A 22,237-nucleotide genomic window follows, 5' to 3' on the forward strand; every position below is an offset into this window, starting at 1 on the left:
TGATTCATTTCCGCCACTTTCTTTATTCTCATTTTACACTTTTGTGGTTTTATTACTCAATGAATTTGAAGTTCCCCATGAAAGCATGTGGGCCGCGAGTGAAAAAAGAGATAAACATTCTCTTGTTCCTTCCGTTTGGTCCCCACACAAAATAACAAGTCAACCTAAGAAGGCTTAGCGTCCGCACTAGATGACAGAAGTGGAGGCAGCATCAGTGAACAGTGTGCACATTTCTGTTGTATCTCTGTGCTGCATACAGGAAGAGACTGGCAGGAGGAAATTGTAAAGACAGATTGTACAATTCTGCCTACAACCATGGCAGTTGTTGAGTTGGATGAGTTGGAGACTCAAGGCGTAATTTCAAGAATGAAGTTATAGAAAAATAAATGGGAGCTGCAAGATCTGTGAATGGGAATAAGAGTGACCCCAGGGTGTGTTAATGTCTGTGTGTTATCGTCTGTTTGTGTGGAGTGTGGGGTGTGGTTGTGTGTTTGTGTGTGTGTGGTTGTGTGTGTCTGAGGGTTTTAAATGCATCTGTGTGTTTGTCTTTGCGTGTGTGTGTGTGTGTGTGTGTGTGTGTGTGTGTGTGTGTGTGTGTGTGTGTGTGTGTGTGTGTGTGTGTGTGTGTGTGTGTGTGTGTGAGAGAGAGCCATACTCAGTATGAAACGGGGAGGGTGTGAGGAAGCAAGAGAGTATCATGACAGAGGAGAAGCCAGTCAGGGAGTGAGTGAGGGAGGGAGGAACCGAGAGAGAGGAGGAGGAGAAAGTGAGCCAGACTCTTCCAACACTGCCAGTGCTGAGGCCGTGTGTCAGCTGGTTGTTGCGGGAGGAGGCAGGGGAACCTGGACCATCAGCGGAGAAGGACAAGGTGGGAAGGGCAATACGAGAGAGAGAGAGAGAGAGAGAGAGAGAGAGAGAGAGAGAGAGAGAGAGAGAGAGAGAGAGAGAGAGAGAGAGAGAGAGAGACAGACAGACACAAGGCGCAGCAGGCTGGAGAGAGAGAGAGACCCTCTCTACCCTCTCCCCGGGACGGCCGGACACAAGATGAAAAGCCAAATCAGCAACATCCTGTCTGACTTCTTCTTTGAGTACGAGACCCAGAGGCAGGTGCTGGTGCGGAACCGCCGGGTCGGGGTGGTCTGCCGACTGATCCAGCTGGGGGTCCTAGGCTACATCATTGGGTGAGTGCAGCTCAGATCCCCCCACCCACCCTGAACCCCTGTCTCCCTCATCTATCATACGGTGTTGTAGATTCAATTGGATTACGTTATGTCCGATTAACGTTAGGGTCCTCAACAGCAACAGAAATGTGCCTTTGATGCTTGGGGCTCGCATTAAAAGACAGAGCCAAGAACTATTTACAATCTGAACCAAAAATGCAGGGAGAAAAAGGTCAGAGAGATTAAGTGCAGTATAAATATGTGCAATGTATTTTATTTTCGGCAGTGGGAATGAAGGAGTTGTCTAAGTAGTTTTTGTGATGGAGAACTTGGCAATCTGGCCAGGTTTTTCTGTACTATAGTGAAAGAAAGGCAATGTTGAGAATGGGAATTTGGAGTAAAAAGGCGGCCAGTCTGCATTCCAACCTCATGTTTTAGCACGTCTCTGACCTTCCACACATCCCCACATCATGTTATGTAGGTCACCCGGTTGTCTTGGTGGACTGATCCAGTCCCACCAATTGTGATAAAACCCAAACCAAAACAAAACAAGAGCAACATTTATTTTTTGGTTTACACAGTGGGAAGTTTCTATACTTATTCCTGCCAAGGTTTGGTTTAATGTCACAACTCATGCGTTCCATGATGAGTTGTGTTATTCCGCTGTAGCAGACTATAACAACAACCTTATTCCTGTGAAGAATGTTTACCAGAACATGGTGACTCAACTGTTGGCCATAGGCCGTGGCATAGTTTGTTTTCTGATAGGGGAGTTGTACGGTGTCCCCAAGAGCCCAATTCACTGCAAGACAAAACCCAAGCAAATTAGGGAACCATCTACATCCATTTAACGACCACGCTCTGTATGCTATTAGAAAATACACATGCAAATTAAGGAAACATCTTCCCCAATTTGTCGCTGACACAATTTGCTGTTGACCCATGCGCAGCATTTAGAAAACTGCATTGAAAACACAACACATTAACAGGAACGCGCTGCAAGAACACCAAACAACGGATGTGTTACTTAAAACTAAAAGTGAAGAGCACGGCTGGAAACTACAGTAATATCTTGATCATGAGATGACAATGTTAATATAAACCAAAACAATTAGCATTTTAGCAATGATTCCATGACTTCAATAATGTCATGAGTCACAAACCGTAGCAGCAGCAAGAAGCGTGCTGAGACAGGTCAATTGATGTAATTGCAGCACATTTCTTCATTGTTTTGTGTTGTCTGATGCTTTGCATGCGTTGAGAGATTGTAAAAGATGGTCTCTTAATTTGCTTTGGTTCTGTCCATTTGCATGTGTTTTCCTAAAATGCAGTGCATTAAGCTATCAAGGCCACCATAGAATGGCTCTCAGGCACAAAGTGATAAGCGATCTGTTTTGACCAGCTACTAGCTACTAAGAGATGGGAAAGTATAAAGAAACTGGAGTCTGGAGAAATGAGACGAAACAGATTGGATTGGTAGTGCATACTCAAGATTGATTGAATCGAAATGAGAGAAGAAATCATTATGCTGGACAGCATGAAGATTAACTGAACTGAAATCAAATGAAATGTTTTGGCCAACAAGGGTCTTCAAATAAGAACTGTGCTAAAATGTAATACACTGCAAGGCAGTCAACAGTCAACATTTGTGCAACAGATTGCTGGTCATCATGTTGGCGTGTGCATTTCGACTCTCAGACAAAAAGTTCTGGGTTCAATCCCCATCCAGTCCTGCGGTTTAACGTATAGGCACCCTTGAGCAACAGGCCTATCCCCCCTACTTCCTTACCATAATGATGTATTTTAATTTACTTTGGATAAAAGTGTCTGCTTTATATACTGGTGGATGATGCCCAAAATGTATAGAACTAGCTATTGATTCTGTTATTTCAGTTGGTTAAAGGAAATATAACTCAGAGTTGGTACTCATAGTTAAAACAAACAGGTGTTCTCACGGCTACAAACCCCAAATCCTAGCTACACCCTCGGCTACCGGTGCATGATAATACCATGATGAATGAGTTTACTTGGTACTCATGAATAGATTTTATTGAATAAGACATTGTCTTAAACCTGCGCTTCATTTTTTTAAACCTTAATCACTTCCCAACACGCATTGGTTTGCAATTGCCCCGTCATCAGAAAGAAACATGCAGCAACATGAATGACCAGGGGTGTGTGTGTTTGGGGGGGGGGGGGGGGCATAGCTCTTGTGTGTCTCACCATGCAAGGGTATACCTCTGAGCAGGAACTGTGTGATGAAACAAGCTGAGGCATATGCTATCACGGATAACCATCAAAAACACTGCTGAACTCGCAACTGTTAAATCAACACAATTGTTGAACACTGAGTCACATTACCTTCCTACAAGCCCATGATGAGTCCAGAGGGGAGGAGTAATTACTGGGATCTTTGTGTCTCCTTCACACGCAAGGTAAAATGTATTCGGCATGGACCCAGTCCTCATGATGGTTCCCAGTTACGACTGGGATAAGCTTGTCAGGTGTCATTGTGTTTGTACATGCACAAGCGTTGACGGAGACTAGTCCGATGGCAAACAGTCAAATCTCTCTGAGGCCGTGGTTAAACGTCATCACATCACTAAACTTAACGACGCCATCATAAAAACTCCCAGAATACCCACGCCTTCGATAACCACACACAGGAGACGATCCCTCGAAGTGTACACATGGATGAAACACGCGGTGCACTCCTAAGAACGGGTCAACAGGGTTCGAAAGCTGTATGTCATGTGACTTGCTCATATCATACTAGGGACAGTCGGTGACAGATACTTATCCCTCAGACCCCCATTGACCCATCCCTCATCCCATCCAGGTGCCATCAGCCAGCTTCCTCAGCTATCAGGCCACATTAGACCCAGGTGAGGGGTTATGTGATGAGTGCCGTGCCCGGGCCAGGGCTGCCTCAGACACCAGCCTTCTGACAGGTTCAAACCAGCGTACCTCTTTCGGTCTGCTCGCATGCATGGAGCCAAGACACGCACTGATTCCCTCATATTGGATTAATCTCAGCCCGTGGTCAGATCTGTTTTGGAGCTTTGACAGTTATTGAACTTGTATTTGAATATGTTTCTTCTTAATGACTTAATGACTCTTAAACTCCATCTAGATTCTTTGTTACATTTGGGCATTTTCAAAGTGATTTTACTTGATTTCTCATTGTTTATATATTGTTGGGTTGTTCTTCATTTCTACCAGCCTTAATTATTCCAAGCAATAATTACTCATTAGTAGCAGACAATGAAGTGAGGTGATGGTTAAATGTCCAAATTATTTAACTTACTGTTACTTGTGGTCATTGCAATAATAAGTCAAATGCTGCATACTATTCAAAATAAGCATGCTTTTCTAAAGAAGGCCGGAAAGAAAGGAACAATAGTGATGGAACTGGAATCACAGAACTGGCTGTGATTCCAGTTAATTTTTCTGTTCCTCTTAGGTAAAAAAAAGAAAAAATCATTGTTGTTGAAATGGGGGAGCAATAATGAAATGTGCTTTATGTGACAAAAGACAAGTAGTGTCTCATCATAATCTTTTGTCCTTCTTCACATCAGAACTCCTGCCTTCCTCCTCCTCCTCCCCCACCTCCCTGGCTTTCTGCTGTTCTGCAGATTGTCATCATGCTTAAGCGGCTGTATTTAATGCAGGATTTAATGCTCTCATTTTTGTGTTCATCTTCCAACATCCCCGCTGATTCAGAGAAGCACCAGTTGTGTGGTTAAGTTTCAGGTTGCTATATTTTAAATAGTTTACAGTAGAGTGGCATATTTCACATTAGAGCTGCTCTAGAGCTGCTTTATTATATTGTAGAGTTCCATGATAGCTGCTCTATTTGACCATAGAGCTGCTATATTTTACTGTAGCAGTTCTCTTTTTGACTGTCGAGCTGCCATATTTTACTGTAGAGCTGCTATCTTTGACTGTAGAGATGCAATATTTTACTGTAGAGCTGCTATATTTTAAAGAAGAGCTGCTATTTTTTACCCTTTGCTATATTCTAACATAGAGCTGCTATAGTTTACTGTGGAGCTGCTTTATCGTGTATTTCGTCACTGTCACACTTTTTCAGTGCTTCCATGCGCCGGTAAATCCCCACAATGTATTCTGTCCACTCTCATGTCAGGGCCTCAGCATATTGTATAAAACATGTGTTAGAATGTGTGTTTGTGTCTGGGCTTGTGTGACTGCATGTGACTGTGTGTGTCTGACTGTGTGTGTGTGCGCGTGTGCGTGTGCGTGTGTATGACGGAGCCGGCCATTTCACATAACGTAAATACGTGGGTCCCGGTCTACAGCACACCAGCTGTCAGCGATCATTCTCCACGATGTCATCTTTCAGTCGGAGGGACAGGACTTTACACAGCCTGTCAACCATTTACATTTAAATTTACATTTACATTTAGGGCATTTAGCAGACGCTTTTATCCAAAGCGACTTACAATAAGTACATTTGTCATAAGAGTGAAACAATATATCCCCGTCAGTACAGTAAAGATGTTCATAGAGCCAAGTGCAAGTACTAACAATCGCTAGGCTAACCCATTCCCCGTGTACAGCAATGCTAGTAGCTACTACAGATCAGGGGCGAAGGAATTAGTTTAACATTGGGGGGGACACATATCGGAAACCTGACAGATCCGGTATCATTTTTAGGTGGGACAAATGCGCCTGTCTCCGATATTGGAGGGGACACGTCCCCTTCCCCCCCCCCCCCCCCCCCCCCCCCCCCCCCGATTAAGTGCGTACAATAAGTGCGCAATTAAGTGCCAGGACGTACAACATACAATGGTGGCCGGAAAGGGCTGGGTAGCTATGCAGAGTCAACCGCCTTAACCAATCCATCAAACTTGGCAAATAAAAGACACAGAGCGCTAGGTCGCCTTCCTGGAGCCTGACTTACAAACAAATGTCACATGAGTTCCTATGGCACACTTCCTCCTCTGGCCGGCTGCAGACATAAACACCATCACACACTATCCTTGTTCAATGAGAAATGACAAATGATGTGTGTATTTCAAATCCATATATTTTAGTTTTGTGCCAGGTAAGCGTTAATAACTGACAATAATACGCTACTACCTCCCAGCTGAATGGCACAGGGTTCGATCCCACGATCAATCCCCTGCCCAGATGCCTCACCCGCTACCTGCTCCGTAATGACCAGAATTTGAAGTCAATAAAAACAGTTAATAAATAACTGTTGATTCTTAATGAATAATTGATTCTTCAATTGTAATGTCATCTGCTGCCGAGTCTCTTCGTTTGGGTCAGCAGTCTGCTGGCTGACGGCATCAGTTGGACTACCTTTACAGAGGGATTAACACCCACGATTTATTAAAGGAAGCAGTGAACCTGCCAACTGTAAGCAGTAGTGACATATTCATACTCCCACTAACGGGTTGAACATTTCAGAGACTTCGTGGTTCCATTGTGTTTCTCATGCTTCCTTTGTGTGTGTGTGTGTGTGTGTGTGTGCCTGCCGTGTGTGTGTATGTGCGTGCGTGCGTGCGTGCGTGCGTGCGTGCGTGCGTGCGTGCGTGCGTGCGTGCGTGCGTGCGTGCGTGCGTGCGTGCGTGCGTGCGTGCGTGCGTGCGTGCGTGCGTGCGTGCGTGCGTGTGTGTGTGTGTGTGTATACATGTCTTTATGTGTGGACATGTGTTTGTGCCTGCTTGTGTGTCTGTGTGCATTTGTGTTTTGTCTTCCCAGGTGGGTCTTCATCTATGAGAAGGGCTACCAGTCGACCGACACTGCGGTCAGCTCCATCTACACCAAGATGAAGGGGGTGGGCTACACCAACAGGTCCGGGCTGGAGCAGATCTGGGACGTGGCCGACTACGTCTTCCCGTCTCAGGTCCGTATGCAGTGCGTGTGCGGCATTTGAATCCACATCCACTTCTAAGGGCTCAGTTATGGTTCCATGTCGACGCAACGCAATGACCACGCAGACGCTTCGACGCAGTCGTGAACCTGTTTTGGTTCTGCGTTGGGTTTTAGTGAGCGGGCCAAACACAGCCCTTTCTGCTGTGTTGTCCCCACGCAAGGTTACAATTTTTTGGAGGTGCACGTTAGGCCCTGGCGGTGGACGCAAGGAGGGTCCGAAACCCCCTTGCGTTTCGTCGACGTGGAACCATAACTAAGCCTTATGTCAGCTGTCAGTTCAACGTTTGTGCAAACAATGAAATAAAGCATGACTGTCAGAGCCCATGAGCATCAGTGAATCAGCCGTTTTCCATCTTAGGCCTTGCCGAAAAGCAAGGATAAAGAAAAAAGAAATTGTTTATTTACTGCTTACGCAGCCATGAGGAAGTAATGTCGGCGTTCGGATTGAGAGAAAGATCACAGTCCTTCATTGCTTTGTCTTGCTTGGTGCCTCACAGTAGCCGGGCGGCGGTAAAGCATGCTAAAGTGTTGCCGGAGGAGTGCATAAAACCAAAATCAGTTGGGAGTTTAAAAACAGTAAGAATCACTGGACCCGCGGACACTTGATCGTAAAGCATGGCAATATGTTACTGTCAATACAAAATACGGCCTGAGCTTCTGCCTATATCCGGTCCGACGTTGGGCAAACAGAAAAACGAAACAGGTCAAACATATCTCTTTGTTTGCCTGGCCGCGATATTCGTCCAAAAGGGTCTTGTTAAAATTGGTAGACGAATAATAATAATAAAAGATGCACAATGAAAGGGAGAGTGTTTACTTTGTGGCGGAGCTACAGACCAGTTTGAGTCAAAGACGATTCAACTCTGGGTCGGGGCTGTTTCATCACTGAAAAACAACACTAATTAAAAAGACACTTCCATCACTCTTCAGTAGAAATTTAGAACAGGCTCTTCACTAAAAAGGTTGCTCTGGCCCTCTTTGGCATTGGATTTGTTATATTAGTGATATTGGTGACCCAGAGCATTCAACATATGGTCGCTGCTGTGAAAAATGTACTGAACATGGAGAACAGTGTTCAGCAAAAAAACTGAGTTCTTTGGCAGGCAATCACCCTCCAGTATAACACATCAACAGAACATTCCCTCAGACAGAGAATAACATTGAGTTAGGGCAATACATGTCAACTGGAGTAGAAAGGGAGAGTGGTGATGATCAAACAGCTGGGCATGGAGGCGCTGTGGGCTATCAACAACAGACCTTTTTATCCACTTTTTTGTTTGTTATATTCATGGAGCCCCAACACAGAGCTCTTCAAAAGAACAGATTAAGGACTGCAGCAAAAAGTGTGTCCCATCATAGGTCGCGTTCTATTTTGAAGCGTTTCTAATATTCTGCTCCTTAATCCAAAAAACAGGGGGACGCCTCTTTCGTAGTAATGACCAACTTTATAATTACCGAAAACCAGACCATGGGAAAATGTCCGGAGGTATGTGAAGAGTCTGTTTCCTGCCCTCCCCCTCTCCCTCCCCTTTTCTTTCCTTCTTCTCGATGCTTCTATAAAGAGTCAAATACAAGGTGGACGGATGGATGACGCGGCCACTCCGGGTGGCCTGGGTGATGGTATGTCTAATCCTACATCTCTAAAGCCCCGCCACCCTGTGTGTGTTTCAGCTCCCTGGCAAGGACAACTGCTCCACGAACGCCGAATGTGAAGAAGGGAGATTCAAACGTACGGGAAATGGTAAATCGTGGTGGTGTGACCTCAACACTCCTCACCGACTATCCTTCAGTTTATGTGTCAAATTGGACTAAAACACACTCTGGCGAGCGCCCTCTACATTATACAGTTAACCACAGTTACATCAACAGCGATTTTATAAAGATGTACAAACAGATTCCTTGTGCAGTATATCTAAACTGTCAATGTGAACCAAGTTAAATACATAACATATGTTTGTAGCTATGTTTAACTGTCAATTAACTAAAAGATTGTTATCAATGTGATATAGTTAGTTCAGATTTCAGTGCAACTAAACATTGTACATTTTTTAATGCACGTCTAGCTATCTTCTCTTCTAAAGCGTCGCTGCTCTGTATTCCTGAAGGTTGCTAAGATTAACAGAGTGATATGCTGAGTTTACGGATTCGAAAGCCTTAGCTTCGTATCAAAGAGGGCACGCATCTGTAAGTGCAAGCGTTAGTTTGTGCTTTCACTAAACACAACTCCAGCAAGATAAATAGTCATTCTGTTCGTCGCATGCCAAAGCCGTGAGACGAACAAAACATAACTCCATCCGTAATATCAACACCCTGTATGTGTTTGTGTTTGTGTGTAAGTGTGTGTAAGTGTGTGTGTGTGTGTGTGTGTGTGTGTGTCACATGGTTTCTTGACTGTGGAGGATTGTGTGCATAGGAAGTCCAGGAGCCTTGTTCAAGCAAGGATACTCCCAAGCTTTTTATGTCAAAGTAAACTTATACCAACGCCTACACTTTGTGACGTGAGACACACACACATGCACACACACACACACACACACACACACACACACACACACACACACACACACACACACACACACACACACACACACACACAAACACACACAGGCCCTGAATAAACAAACGTGACTACAGATATTCAGAATCATTCTTACAATATCACGTTTCTAATAAGATTTAAATAGAAATATATAACCGCGGCCCTGCGTCTGTCCTGTCGGTTTACAAGGAAGTTGAAACCTTTCAAGTGTTGGCAAGGACATGGACTCCGATTCGACCGGCGTATTCCGGAAGAGTCATATTTACCTTGAGGAGTCTGTGTCCATTTGTTTCTGGCGGCCCACCACTGTCGCTATTGGCGCCTCATTCTTCCTTCAGGCAAAATGGAGCCGACAAACCTCTTAGCTATACAGGCTTGTATTGGACCCCTTAAAGGTCAGCATATCGGATAAAAGGTGGGGTGGGAGACTTCCATGTCCGTTGGTTCTCCCACGTCTCCAACAAATGACGAGGAAGAGCAGATAAGAGCTAGAGCTAATCGTACAGAGATTGTATGGGTTAGCATCAAACGGGGATGAACCGAAGCAAAAACGCAATTTCAGCGTTTGCATTTGCTGGATTTTTTTTTTTTTGTGCCACCGTTGAGACTTATCAAAGATGAGATGATAAAGAAGAATAATGATTAGGCGAGTGGGGACGCCATGTTAGATAATTTGCTGGGGACCCTTTTCTCTCTCTCCCGTCTGTGTGTTTGATGTTGGTCTGAGCTTCTCGCTCCATCATCGTTTATGACTTCACCATTGGCACCATTTCTATCTCCAAGGTCACATGACAGGGCTCTGCCTGAAACAAACGGGAACCTGTGAGGTGTTAGCGTGGTGTCCAGTGGAAAATGACGCAACCATCCCAGAGTACGTTTTCTCAGTAAAACACATGGTAGTTCTAGGCAATGTAACGACAAGGCCCAAAAGTACACCGTAAGCGTAAGACATATAGAATGTAAACCTTTTAAAACATTTACTATTAAATAAAATAGAATATGAAGTGCCATGACAAGTTGACCTGTGTTGGTATATAACAGACTAGTATACTTCTTATGCAAGTAGTACTAATACTACTATAATTTATGCTCCCAGTCTATCAGATTCATAATTGACCCGAGGCATGTTAGTGTGAGGTAATCTCTCTTGTCTGCCTCCCACCAGCCCTCCTCTGTTGACGTCTGCTGAGAACTACACCTTGTTCATCAAGAACTCCATCACCTTCCCGCTATTTAATGTCACTAGGTGGCGTCTCTCTCTGTGTTTTGTACACCAACACACACACACACACACACACACACACATCCACCTTGTTCATCAACACAGACGCGCAAACATTGTTGTCGTCGTACAGTAAGTAGTGCTCTACTGTATAACAATAGCAGAATAAACATGATTATAGCAGAATTATACATTAAAGGGGTACTCACACCCACACAAATTAGAAAATCAGTGAACCTACATATTTATGTTTTAGGATGAGATTGTACAGATAATACGGTTTGTCACTGACCTGACGGATGCCCTAAACGTGTTCACAGGAGTAACTTGGTGGAGGGCATTGACGGCAAATACATCAGAAAGTGTCTCTACCACCCGGACAACGACTCGCTCTGCCCCATCATGAGGCTCGGAGACATCGTCAAGTTTTCCGGCTTCAACTTCACCACCATAGCCAAAGTGGTAAGCAGGAAGTCCCCTTACCACCTTAATGGTTCGAAGCGGGATCGAGTGTTGGTGACAAGGGCGTAGGAACCGGGGGGTCGGAGGGGACGTGTCCCCTCCAATATTGGAGACAGGCGCATTTGTCCCACCTAAGAATTATACCAGGGGGAGAAAAAATATTTTATTTTATTTTGAAAGCGCAACACAGCGTCTTGTCACCGCTTCTTATTCTAAAATACTGGATGATTGAGCGTGCAATTAAAGAATTGATTTGATATTTATCAGTTCATTACTGCCATTCAAAATGTGTTTTCCTTTACATTTACAAATGTATCTTTTTAGTAGAATAAAATATATTTGTGAATTTTTTCAGTGTAGTTAATTTATGACATATTTCTGTTCAAACCATTAACGGATCTGTCAGGTTTCCGATATGTGTCCCCCCCAATGTTAAACTCATTCCTACGCCCCTGGTTGGTGAGCATGCAGAGACACTCAATTTAAAACCGTCTCTGACCGTCTTCTGACCGTCTCCGTCTGGTGTCTCCCTCCCGCTGCAGGGAGGGGCCATCGGCATCTTGGTGGACTGGACCTGCAACCTGGATCAGGCCGTGAGGCACTGCAAGCCTATTTACACCTTCCACGGTCTCTATGGCAACCCCGGGGAGTTGGACGGGGCCAGGGCTTCGGTGGGCTACAACTTCAGGTGGTCGGATCGTCGTCCCCCTTCAGATCCAAGTCATATGATGCTCAATAAGAGCACCAAGAGGAGGTCGCTGTCCAGCGACAAAGTACATTATTTGATGTTACTTCTTAAAAATGATGAAGCAGACAAATGCAATGTGTGCTTTCTAATTCGTTCCCTCAGATATGCCAAGCATTATATGGATGAAGGGCAGGCTAAAAGAACACTTATCAAAGTGTTTGGCATCAGGATAGACATCATTGTGCATTCACTGGTACGTTTTGGGTTCAGCGTGGCTATTTATGTATTTGAAACGCCTGTATGGATTTTAAATGACATTTTCATCTTTGTAAAATTGCCATGTACAGGCTAGAAAATTCGACATCATACCAACACTGACAGCAATAGGCTCTGGAGTGGGAATCTTTGGAGTGGTGAGTTGAAAATGCTATTTCTAAGTATAAGATTAAAATGTCCTTTCACTTGATTATTTCATCAAATACATTTCAACCAATTTGATTTGACATGAAATGACAAAAAAAAAAAACTCCTGTATCCAATCAATCCAGAATAACCATTTATCCCGCTCTGATTGCCTTTGTTACTCTGAAACATTAGGAGAAATAATATGGGCCATGAATGCAACCTCATATTGTGTTAAATCAATCATATTTATCAATTTATAACAGTTTGACAATGTATGTTGTATTTTTCCTTGCTGTTTTCCAGGCAACTATAGTCTGTGACTTAGTGCTTCTTTACGTACTACCAAAGAGAGAAATTTACAAGAACATGAAATATAAATACACAGACACACATCAACAGGTGAGTTTTGAAAAGAGTGAGTTTTTAACGCGAAACACCAGGTGGCAGCAGAGAGGCACACAACTAAAATGTTTCTGACTAGTTTGGCCCTCGCTGCGAGGAGAAACAGCATGTTCACAACTTTGTATCTGTCAGCTCTTGCAAATTCACAGGATTATTTCCAATGAAAGAATGCTGCTGACCTAACACAGCGTTCATCGGATCTCTGCGTCTATGAAACACAGACACAGCAGCTATAAGATTAAATATAACCGCAAGCGGTGATTAACGGGGTCCGAGCAAAATTAAAAGTCAAAAATAAACTAATGGAAGTTATATAAATATAGCATATAATTGTCATATTTAAGGAAAGATGTTCCACTTATAAAACTGAACTGCAGACTCATTCACATGGTCAAAATATATATTGATAAGCACACAAAATCCAGAAAACTCAAAGCACACATTTCTCAAGTGAATTAAGGGCTTTCTTCAAAGCATAGGCCTATACCTGAAAAATCTTTGAAATTCTGGGGAAATTAAACATTTGTAGTCAAGAACACTAACGGAAGAAATATAAATATGACAGAGTTAATTATGAAGGAAAAATGGTTAATGAAGAAGTTTCCCTTAATGCAAATACTGTGTCTTGGCAGTCGGATTCTTGAAAACTAATGAGCCAGAATGTTGATTGCCTGATGAATTTCAGGTGCTGTTCAATGTTGTGTTTCTTTAATGAGTGGCAATGACAGAATGTCATGTTCAGCTTGTTCATAATGCTCTAATCAGGATTCGAACTCTCAACCTTGAGCCACTGACATTCCTGAACTGCATGAAGCCTCATTCACATTGTGAAAATGTCAATTGATAAGCACACAACATCAAGAAAACTCCAAGCACACATTTCACAAGAGAACTAAGGGCTATCTTAAAAGAGTACAGATCTGAAAATTTGCACTGTTAATGGTATCCACCTAATGATAGCCGTATGGTGGTTATACAATAACAAAATGGGTTGAGACTGTGGACGTTTGGCTTTTCTATGAAATTGTGGGAAAAGAAAACATTTTTAGAGCAGAAGACCAGGGTGAAAAAGATGCATCTGATTTTAGAGATTAAGTCTAGTCCAGTTCAATCTAGTAAGGAGAAATAAGTCTAGTTCATAATTTCTTTAAATAGCGCCACCTTTGGGTGCAGTACCAAAATGTGGGTTTATGGGCAGTGGGGGGTATTGGCACCTACTAATAGTCGTATGTTTTTTTAAACAATAACAAAATGGTCACATAAGAAAAATGGGCTAACTGCTCCGACTTTATTGGCCAATATTTCTCAAATGGAACTAAATAAAACATTCTGTTCGATGATTTTTGTGAGGCTTGGTCTAAAGATTTTATGTGGCTATTTTGGTGAATTTTTGATTATTTTTGTAGCCTGTGAATCTTTTTATCAGGCTTTTATAAATGCATCTGATTCTAGAGATTAATATTCTGAAAGAATTTTGAGTCCAGGTTAATCTGGTGAGGAGAAATAAGCCTAATTCATGACCTTTTTACAATAGCGCCACCTTTGGGTGCAGTACCACAAATTTGGGTTTATGGGTAGTGGGGGTTATTGGTAACCATACCTGAAAATTTCAAGAGTTTTCGACTTATGGTATAGGCTGCTCTATGACCTTTACAGAAAAAACGTTAAAGAAACAATAGGGGCCAAGCAGCTTCACTGCTCGGACCGCTAATGATATGCACTGGTTTCCAAGGTTTTGTGTGATGGAAACAACGTTTGTGCGACTGTGTGCTTGTGTTTCTGCGTGTGTGTGGACAGCCTCAAACTCAAAGTGTTTGTTAAAACAAGATTGCTACTCTCGCTCGGGTGGTTACCAAGCAACAGAGCTAAATGGATCAGGTAGACCGCTTTGTATTTACAACCCGAGAATGAGATGCTTGCTTTAGAGGCGCCAACACAGCTGAATGTAAGTGGACTTACAGATCTCGAGATCTACTAGACCGCAACTCACGCACATGCCGACTCAAACCAATCACCAAACCCAAGTGTTGTTCTATGGAGATTTTGGGAATCGGGTCAATAGTAATTAATCATAGATCACACGTACTCCCTTTATGGACACATGTACATGTGCCGCATTGACAGCTTCGACCGGTTGCTGCGATACGTCAACGTCGCCGCCATATTGGAGAGGCAAATACTGGCCCGCCTAAATAATACAGTAGTCAGGGGAGCTGCTGTTTTTCTTGATAATTATACAATTTTTATATTAATATTTGTTCTTTGCTTTACTCCGCATAACTATACACTTAAATAAAAACGACTAATTGAATCCCGCTTGTTTACAGGCCAGTCCAGCTCCAATATGTCTGCGACGTTGGCGTGCGATTGAAAGACCAATGCGGCGTCTATGTCTATGCTTTAAGTAGGCTACCAGGGCACAAGCAGTAGACTTCTGGAGTGTTAATATCGCTGGTAATTATGGGGAAAACATTTTGCGATGTAGGAAAGTTCTCGGGAACGACATCTCATGACGTTCTTATGATTCTAATTCCGTTCGGCAACTGGGGCGCGTTCATCGTCCTGGTGATAACGAGACGGCTCGCCAGTGATGACGCGTGTTCCCAACAGCGACCGTTCATGTGCACGGCGTTGGGTATCTATAAGTTCTTCACAGCAGGGTTTTTTTATCCGATAAAAACCAGTCAGAACTAAACAGAACTTAGTAGGATCCGTTTCAAGTTTGCATGCCTTTATTTCCTTGATGCCTGTCACCTATCCTTTTGCTTTTATTTATGAGAAGCACATACAGTATGGGCACTGTATGGAAGGCAACACTTGCCCTTATCTTAAGCTGGTTTACCAGTTCACAATGTTACAACTGAGCAAAGTCGATGCCAACAGACGGTTACACCGTCAATCAATAGTAGTTGATTCTTTTATATTGAGTAAAACGTTCATGTTCCGTCATGTTCATGCGCGTCACTAGTAAACCAAACGTCACCAACTGGGCAAATCTGTTATCAATGGTGCGTTCAAATTGCTGGAAATTATGGGGAAAACATTTTCGCGACGTCGGAAAGTTCTCGTGAACGACACCTCATAACGCTCTTATGATTCTACTTCCGTTCGGCAACTGTGGCCAGATTTTTATAACAGTTGCCCAGTTGGTGACGAATGGTTTACTATTGACGCGCATGAACATGGTGGAACATGAACGTTTTACTCAATATAAAAGAATCAACCATCATATCACATACTTTACAGTTGATTGACGTTGTAACCGTCTGTTGGCATCGACTTTGCTCAGTTTTAAACATTGTGTACTGGTAGGTAAACCAGCTCTAGATAATGGCAAATGTAGCCTTCCATACAGTTGCAATACGATGTGCTTCTCATAAATAAAAGCAAAAGGATAGTAGGTGATAGGGTACATGGAAATAAAGGCATGCAAACTTGAAACTGATCCTATTAAGTTCTGTTTAGTTCTGTTTTTTATCGGATAAAACCCCCATGCTGGGAAGAACTTCCGAAAAATTCCGAACGCAGTGCACATGAACGGTCGCTGTCGGGAACAAGCGTAAGCGTGAGCGTCATCCCTGACGAGGCGTCTCGTTATCACCAGGACCATGAACGCGCCTTTATCTTCACTATGAGTCTTCCCGTTCCCTAGTATGATGGTGTGTTCCTGAATCCTCGGACGCCAGCCTTCCGAGGATTCCCAATCACAAAGTCGAACCGGAACCCTATAAAAGCTCAGAGACCAGAAATTACGTCAAAAATGCTACTCGGAAGGCTGGTATCCGAGAATTCAGGAACACACCATAAAAGTAGCAGACACAGTAGTGTCATGAGCGTTGCCTGTGTCTGCCTGCCGATGACGCCTCTGGTGACGCCTTCTGACCTATGGATCTGATCTTGTTGGCTCTTGTCTCTACAGGACGTTGACTCAGAAGAAGGTAGCACAGAGAAGGAAGCAGATACCATAGAGAAAGAAGCAGCCAAAGTAAGGAAGTCATGTCAAATCACATTCAAGTTGTTTCTCTCTGTCTGCATGTGACGCATGGCTTCATGACTGATGATCTGCCTATTTTTGTGATGTGTGTTTTATCAAATGTGTAGGAGTGACCGAGGCATCTGCAGAAGAGTTACCGTGGATAGCAATAAAACACACACACACACACACACACACACAGACACACACACACACACGCACACACACACACACACACACACACACACACACACTTCTGAAGTCTATACTGGTCTTAAAGTTATATCATTGTTTTTTTTTATGTGATTTTCCACACAAAAAAAACACTTCAAACAAAAAAATGCAAACATCTTTACCGTCATTGGCAATGGTATGATTGATTTCAACAAATTGTAAAGATGTAAAAAAAAAATATATATATATATATATATATATATATTTTTTTTTTACATATTTTATATATATATATATAGCAGGAAATTGAGTTGTACATTTCGTTTGTCAACGATTATTGTATATTATTTTTGCAGTCTTTCGTAAGTTATTGTCCTTGAAGAAACGGATATGCCATCAAAAAAAACGATACTCCCTCGTCAATGGGTTACTGTGATCCTTTTTGTGTGTCGAGACACCTAGACAAACAGATTTGTGCAGCTCAGCTGTGTATGCGCGTGTGTTTGCACTTCTTTGGGCGTAGCTCAAGTCAGTTTTGGTTGGGTGCAACCTCTATGCGAGCGTGTCCGTTTGAACTGAAGCGACAGCACACGGTTTAGTGGCACGACCGCCGCCCCTCCCACACACGCCGCAGTGTACACCAGCCTGTGGTCCTCTGTTCACTGTCTCTGTGGGTGAATTTATTTTCTTAAAGCCACCCTTAAGTGCAAGGGGTGTCAAACTAGGGGGCCCAAAAAGAAATCGGATACTGACCGCCAGGGGCGTAGGAATGAGTTTAACATTGGGGGGGACACATATCGGAAACCTGACAGATCCGGTATAATTTTTAGGTGGGACAAATGCGCCTGTCTCCGATATTGGAGGGGACACGTCCCCTCCGGTTCCTACGCCCTTGCTGACCGCTAACTTGTCTTATATTGAGGTACTTTTACTCCACAATAATTGCTGTGAAGAGATAATTTATCCCTCATGTTGAATGTTGATCGACGTTCCAAGGTATCTTCTTCAGAGTCCTGTGCACATCTGTCTCATCCAATCATATGAAAGATCGTTTTAATCCGATCTCATGAAACATATATCTTGTAAGCCTCCCTGTGCTATTTATCGTCGGTGTGTCTCATCAAGTGAGCAGGCTCACAGCAGACAACCTGCGCGGGCATAGTGTTGACGATAAAGTTACGGGTTACAATTTCCCTGCAGCAACACGTCTCGGTCGACCTCCCTGATGGAGGATAGCCCAACCCCTAGTAAATAGTAGGCTGTCAGAGAAAACCGTAGAGCGTTTAGAAAAGTGATTCCAAGTTCGCAGTGTACCCTATTTTGTTGTTGCAATAAGTGGTGGATGGGAGATGCAATAGGCCAACAACGTGTTCCGTCGTTTAATGATCCCGCTGTGTTAGTTTGTCTGTTACACTCCTGTTTTGGTCAACTGGTTGTTTGTCAAGCGTTCTTATGAATACAAATAAATTGAAGGTGTAAATCAAATGATCCTGCCATTTTCTTTATTACCGTATTATTATCATCATTACAGTATGGTGTACAAAAAGCATGCAAAAAATAGCTTCTTTATATTTCCGTACATATTTACATTGACAAAACAGTTGCATTTCATATAGGTTTGCCATGCTCTTGTTTCGTATATGTTGGGATTTGATATAGATCGTTGAGTACGGGACATTCAGATAAATGCAACATGAAACACATATCCAGCGACCATGCTGAAAACACCATTCACACACCTTGCCAGAATATATGTACACACACACCTGATTCTTTTCATCCAATAAAATGAGCCTTAAAATGGGTTTGTTTTTGTTCTCGGATAAACACTAATACTGATGCAGAATAACTGATAGTTTCTCCCTACTCCATTGTAATAAATAACCACCACAGCCTCCACATAGAATCAACAATAACAATCCATTGGCTGCTTTCAACTACCAGCAGCCTGGCTAGACAATGACAGCTCTGTACAGAGGTCACAGGTCACCTTGCCAACGGCAGTCACTGCATCTCTGACGTGAGCACAAACTTCATTACATTCTAAGGTTTTTTTTGTGCGACCAGACAGGTGCAGCATAGTAGCAGTACTTCTAGTGAAAGAAAACAATAATTGCTTTAGCCTAGAGCAGTATTTATTTTGTAATGGTCAGGAGGTTTGGTGTATTTCCTGTAGACTTGGATGGTAAAATGCTCGGGCAACAGTATAAAGTAGGAAAGTGCAAATATTCAACGGTATTAAATTAGAAAAAACAAACAAAATAAAAAACGCCTTCACAGGGATCAAGTAAAGCTTTAGACGCGGGCGGCCTGAGAGCTCTGGGTAAGACAAAGACGACACTCACGACAATATTGCACATCGACATAGATAGCTTGTAGACCACTCACATTGACACACGAGATGCATTCTCATGAGCACTGTATTAGTGTTCATTCCATATCTATATTTGCGTTTGTATCTTCTAGCTTTTCACCCGCGGTGAGGGACATGAAGCTTATCTTCGTTGTGGTCATCTCAGCCCTTGGTAAACAGTAACCCTGCGCACTGACATTCTCCTCAACGAAAACAGCGGCTATTCCACACGTTTGAGAGGACAGAGACAGGGAAACAAACCAAGCCAGGCGTCCTCTGCGCACCCGTGACATTGCATACACATCCGACATCACAACTCTTGTACGCATATAAAAAACAACGTGAGAGGACAGCCTGTCCTCCCCGTGACCCCCTCTACAGAACACGGCCGCCCTGCTGCTTCCCAGTGTTCGTCAGCCGCGCGCAGTCTCCATTTGGATGGTAGCCGGCGGCGTTGCTGTGGTTCATTGAAAATTCGCCACACCGCCACGAAACCAGGAGTCAGAAATGCAAAACACTGCACTTATTCCTTTCTAATCAGCCTCATGAGGATCACCACACTGACTGGTTGAAGGGGTGACGGTGTTGGCGGTGTGATGGTGGGCGCTGAGAGCGATCACAGCCAAAATACAAGCTGTCATCCGCAAGACAATGTGCCGGGCTGGAAAGTGATAGGGGGGTGGATGTATGCAAATCCCAGGCAGTCCTGGGGCTGATGGCAGAGTAGGTTTGTGTCGTGCACCTTGCCGTCACGTGCACTTTTCCACACATGTGGAAACAACGGTTTGTGTGTGTATGTGTTTGATGTGCCCTGTGCAAGTGTATAGGGGCGGAGCACAGGGACACACAGACAGGACAAACACAACAATCAGGTAAACGTGAGACAGATTTCTTCATGGACAGACGTAGAAAAGCAACATCTAGAAAGGAGAGCAAGTACGAAAAAAAGATTCAAAGTCACTTAAGACACCCTGCTTTGCCCCCCCCCCCCCCCCCCCCCAACTCGAGTCCCCTGAGAGAGGCTGACTTAATCTCAGACTGCAATCAGTAGAAGTTCAGCCCTAATCAGAAGCATCATGAAGACGATGCGGGGGCGGGTGGTGAGGAAAGGAGACTCATCACCATCAATCTTCCAGCTACAGAGGATGGTGGGGGGCCGCACATAGACCACCGCTTGATGAGTCAGCAACACAATGACAGATGAAACCTCATCGCACCGTCATCAAATAACCCATCACTGTTCAGAAATAAAACGGTTAAAAAAAGCCCTGTGTTTTTGTGTGATTTTTCTTCCCTTTTTGTCGGTAGCATGCGAGGCACTGTCCTTTGGCATGCTAATGTTTTTTTGTGCGTTGTAGTACTGGGATTCTTGCGGTATACCGTAGGCAGAGCTTTCCAGTTTCTTTTTTTTTGCAGAGAAAGTTGCTGGTAGAGTCAGCAGTCTGTTGCGTTATTGGAGGTATTATTCACCATGCATTACAGGAATTGTATGATTCTGAATTTTTGGACATTCATAATTCATATATATATATATAAGTCCTATTCCTGTTAGGCGCAACATAACGGCATACACACCGTTATTACATGCTCTGACAGTAAACAGAAGGGGAAGGTCTGGTGTTGAGGATCTAACCATCCATGTGAGTGGATGGCATCATACTGGTGAGTGGATGACTACAGACTGGTGAGTGGAGGACTTCAGACTGGTGAGGGGTGGACATCATCTTGTCATCTGGAGGGATGGTGTCTAGGGGGGCGGGTCACACTAGTTTCTAGCGCAGGGTTGAGGGCAACCGAGGTAAAAAGGGATTCAGTACAGAAGCAGGTATTTGGTTTTGAAGGAGTAGGAAGCGATGGAGGAAATTCAAAGGAAGAAGTAAAGCCTGAGAATACAAATCTCTGTGCATCTCTGTTTGAAAGGTCTGGAGCGTGTGCTTGAGAATAAGTAGGCATACAGGGTGGGGGGGGGTGGGGGGGGGGGGGGGGGGGGGGGGGGGGGGGGAGTGCCAAAGGGAAGGTGAGGTCAGGGGGTTAGAGAGTGCGTGAGAGAGAAAGGGATGACTGATGCCCAGTACGGTTTGGACTGAGTTCACGGAGAGGGTTCGATTTCATGCAGGTCCTCGAGTTCTGGCTCGCGGGGTCCGTCGCCACTGCTGCCCTTCCTGAGAGAGAGGAGAGAGACCAGGGTGAACGGGCAGTACAGGGGGAAGCTGTGGAAGTAGGTGCTCAGAATAAAGTAGGACTTCATTCTTTGTAAATCCACCATGTTTTTTTTTTAATGTAGTGACATAGATAGGAGTTTACAGAATCAAAAGGTTTAGCAGTACATGAAGGCACAAAATTAAGTTTTGGTTGTGTCTGCCCAAATACAAAAAGGTTATCCTTAAAAAAAAACATTTTGTTTTTAAGAGGTTTTTTTTCGTTTTGCACAATTAATAATTGAAAGGGAAAAGTAAAAGTGAATCTCAGGCTCACTTTTCACTGGATGAGAGGAGAAAATCCAAACAACACGACATCATCAGAAACACACCACCACACACTCGTTATCTAATCAACCACGATGCCAACGGTCAGCCATGATGCCACGACGGAGCTCGGGGGGGGGGGGGGGAGGGGGGAGGGGGATGGCACATCCATAGAAATGGTCTCAGGATGGTAGGACGAACGAAGCGTTTGAAGGGGTGTGTGTGTGTTACTGGGAGGGGTGTGGTGACGCCATGACCGCTTTGGCTCAACAACACCGGCACCGGCGTTGTTGACACACCGCATCGCGTTACCTTAGCGACGGGTGGCGCTTTAAAGAGGGGCGGAGGGGCCATGAGTCCCTGCAGCAGAGTTGGAGATAAAACATAAACAAGAACAGACAGTGGAGGTCAAGGGTCACCCATGGATGAGGTGGAGAGAGAGTTTGGTCTATATATGTATATCTATAGATATAGATATATCCATAGATAC

At 43.8% G+C, this 22,237-nt stretch overlaps 2 protein-coding genes across 3 annotated transcripts in view; one reads left to right on the top strand and one right to left on the bottom strand.

Moving 5' to 3' along the window:
* Positions 1-751: 751 nt before the first annotated feature.
* On the top strand, positions 752-18,414 carry p2rx1 (purinergic receptor P2X, ligand-gated ion channel, 1). Of its 2 annotated transcripts, none has more exons than XM_079737702.1 (13): positions 752-1,181; positions 6,891-7,035; positions 8,479-8,550; positions 8,736-8,805; positions 10,387-10,474; positions 10,769-10,849; positions 11,146-11,287; positions 11,830-11,975; positions 12,138-12,228; positions 12,323-12,388; positions 12,684-12,779; positions 16,702-16,767; positions 16,884-18,414. In XM_079737702.1, the coding sequence occupies exons 1-13, from the start codon at positions 1,045-1,047 to the stop codon at positions 16,887-16,889; spliced, it is 1,206 nt and encodes a 401-aa protein (XP_079593828.1). In that variant the 5' UTR covers positions 752-1,044; the 3' UTR covers positions 16,890-18,414. The 2 variants fall into 2 exon arrangements, with proteins under 2 accessions (XP_079593828.1, XP_079593829.1); XM_079737703.1 differs by having other exon boundaries at positions 8,736-8,793.
* Positions 18,415-21,304: 2,890 nt separating this feature from the next.
* Positions 21,305-22,237, bottom strand: part of camkk1a (calcium/calmodulin-dependent protein kinase kinase 1, alpha a) — a 47,874-nt gene continuing 46,941 nt past the window's right edge. The window contains exon 16 of the mRNA XM_079738653.1: positions 21,305-21,444. Within this exon, the coding sequence (XP_079594779.1) occupies positions 21,372-21,444 (73 nt within the window). The 3' untranslated portion in view covers positions 21,305-21,371. The remainder of the gene's footprint in view (positions 21,445-22,237) is intronic.

Source organism: Pollachius pollachius (genome assembly GCF_949987615.1).
Source record: "Pollachius pollachius genome assembly, chromosome: 6".
In the NCBI taxonomy this organism is placed as follows: domain Eukaryota; kingdom Metazoa; phylum Chordata; class Actinopteri; order Gadiformes; family Gadidae; genus Pollachius; species Pollachius pollachius.

Excerpts from the sequence above, each read along its gene's own strand:
- p2rx1 (XM_079737702.1), top strand. The coding sequence starts at position 1,045 with ATGAAAAGCCAAATCAGCAACATCCTGTCTGACTTCTTCTTTGAGTAC. Across the intron at positions 1,182-6,890 it reads GTCCTAGGCTACATCATTGG|GTGGGTCTTCATCTATGAGA; the intron begins GTGAGTGCAGCT and ends TTGTCTTCCCAG. Across the intron at positions 10,850-11,145 it reads CCGCTATTTAATGTCACTAG|GAGTAACTTGGTGGAGGGCA; the intron begins GTGGCGTCTCTC and ends ACGTGTTCACAG.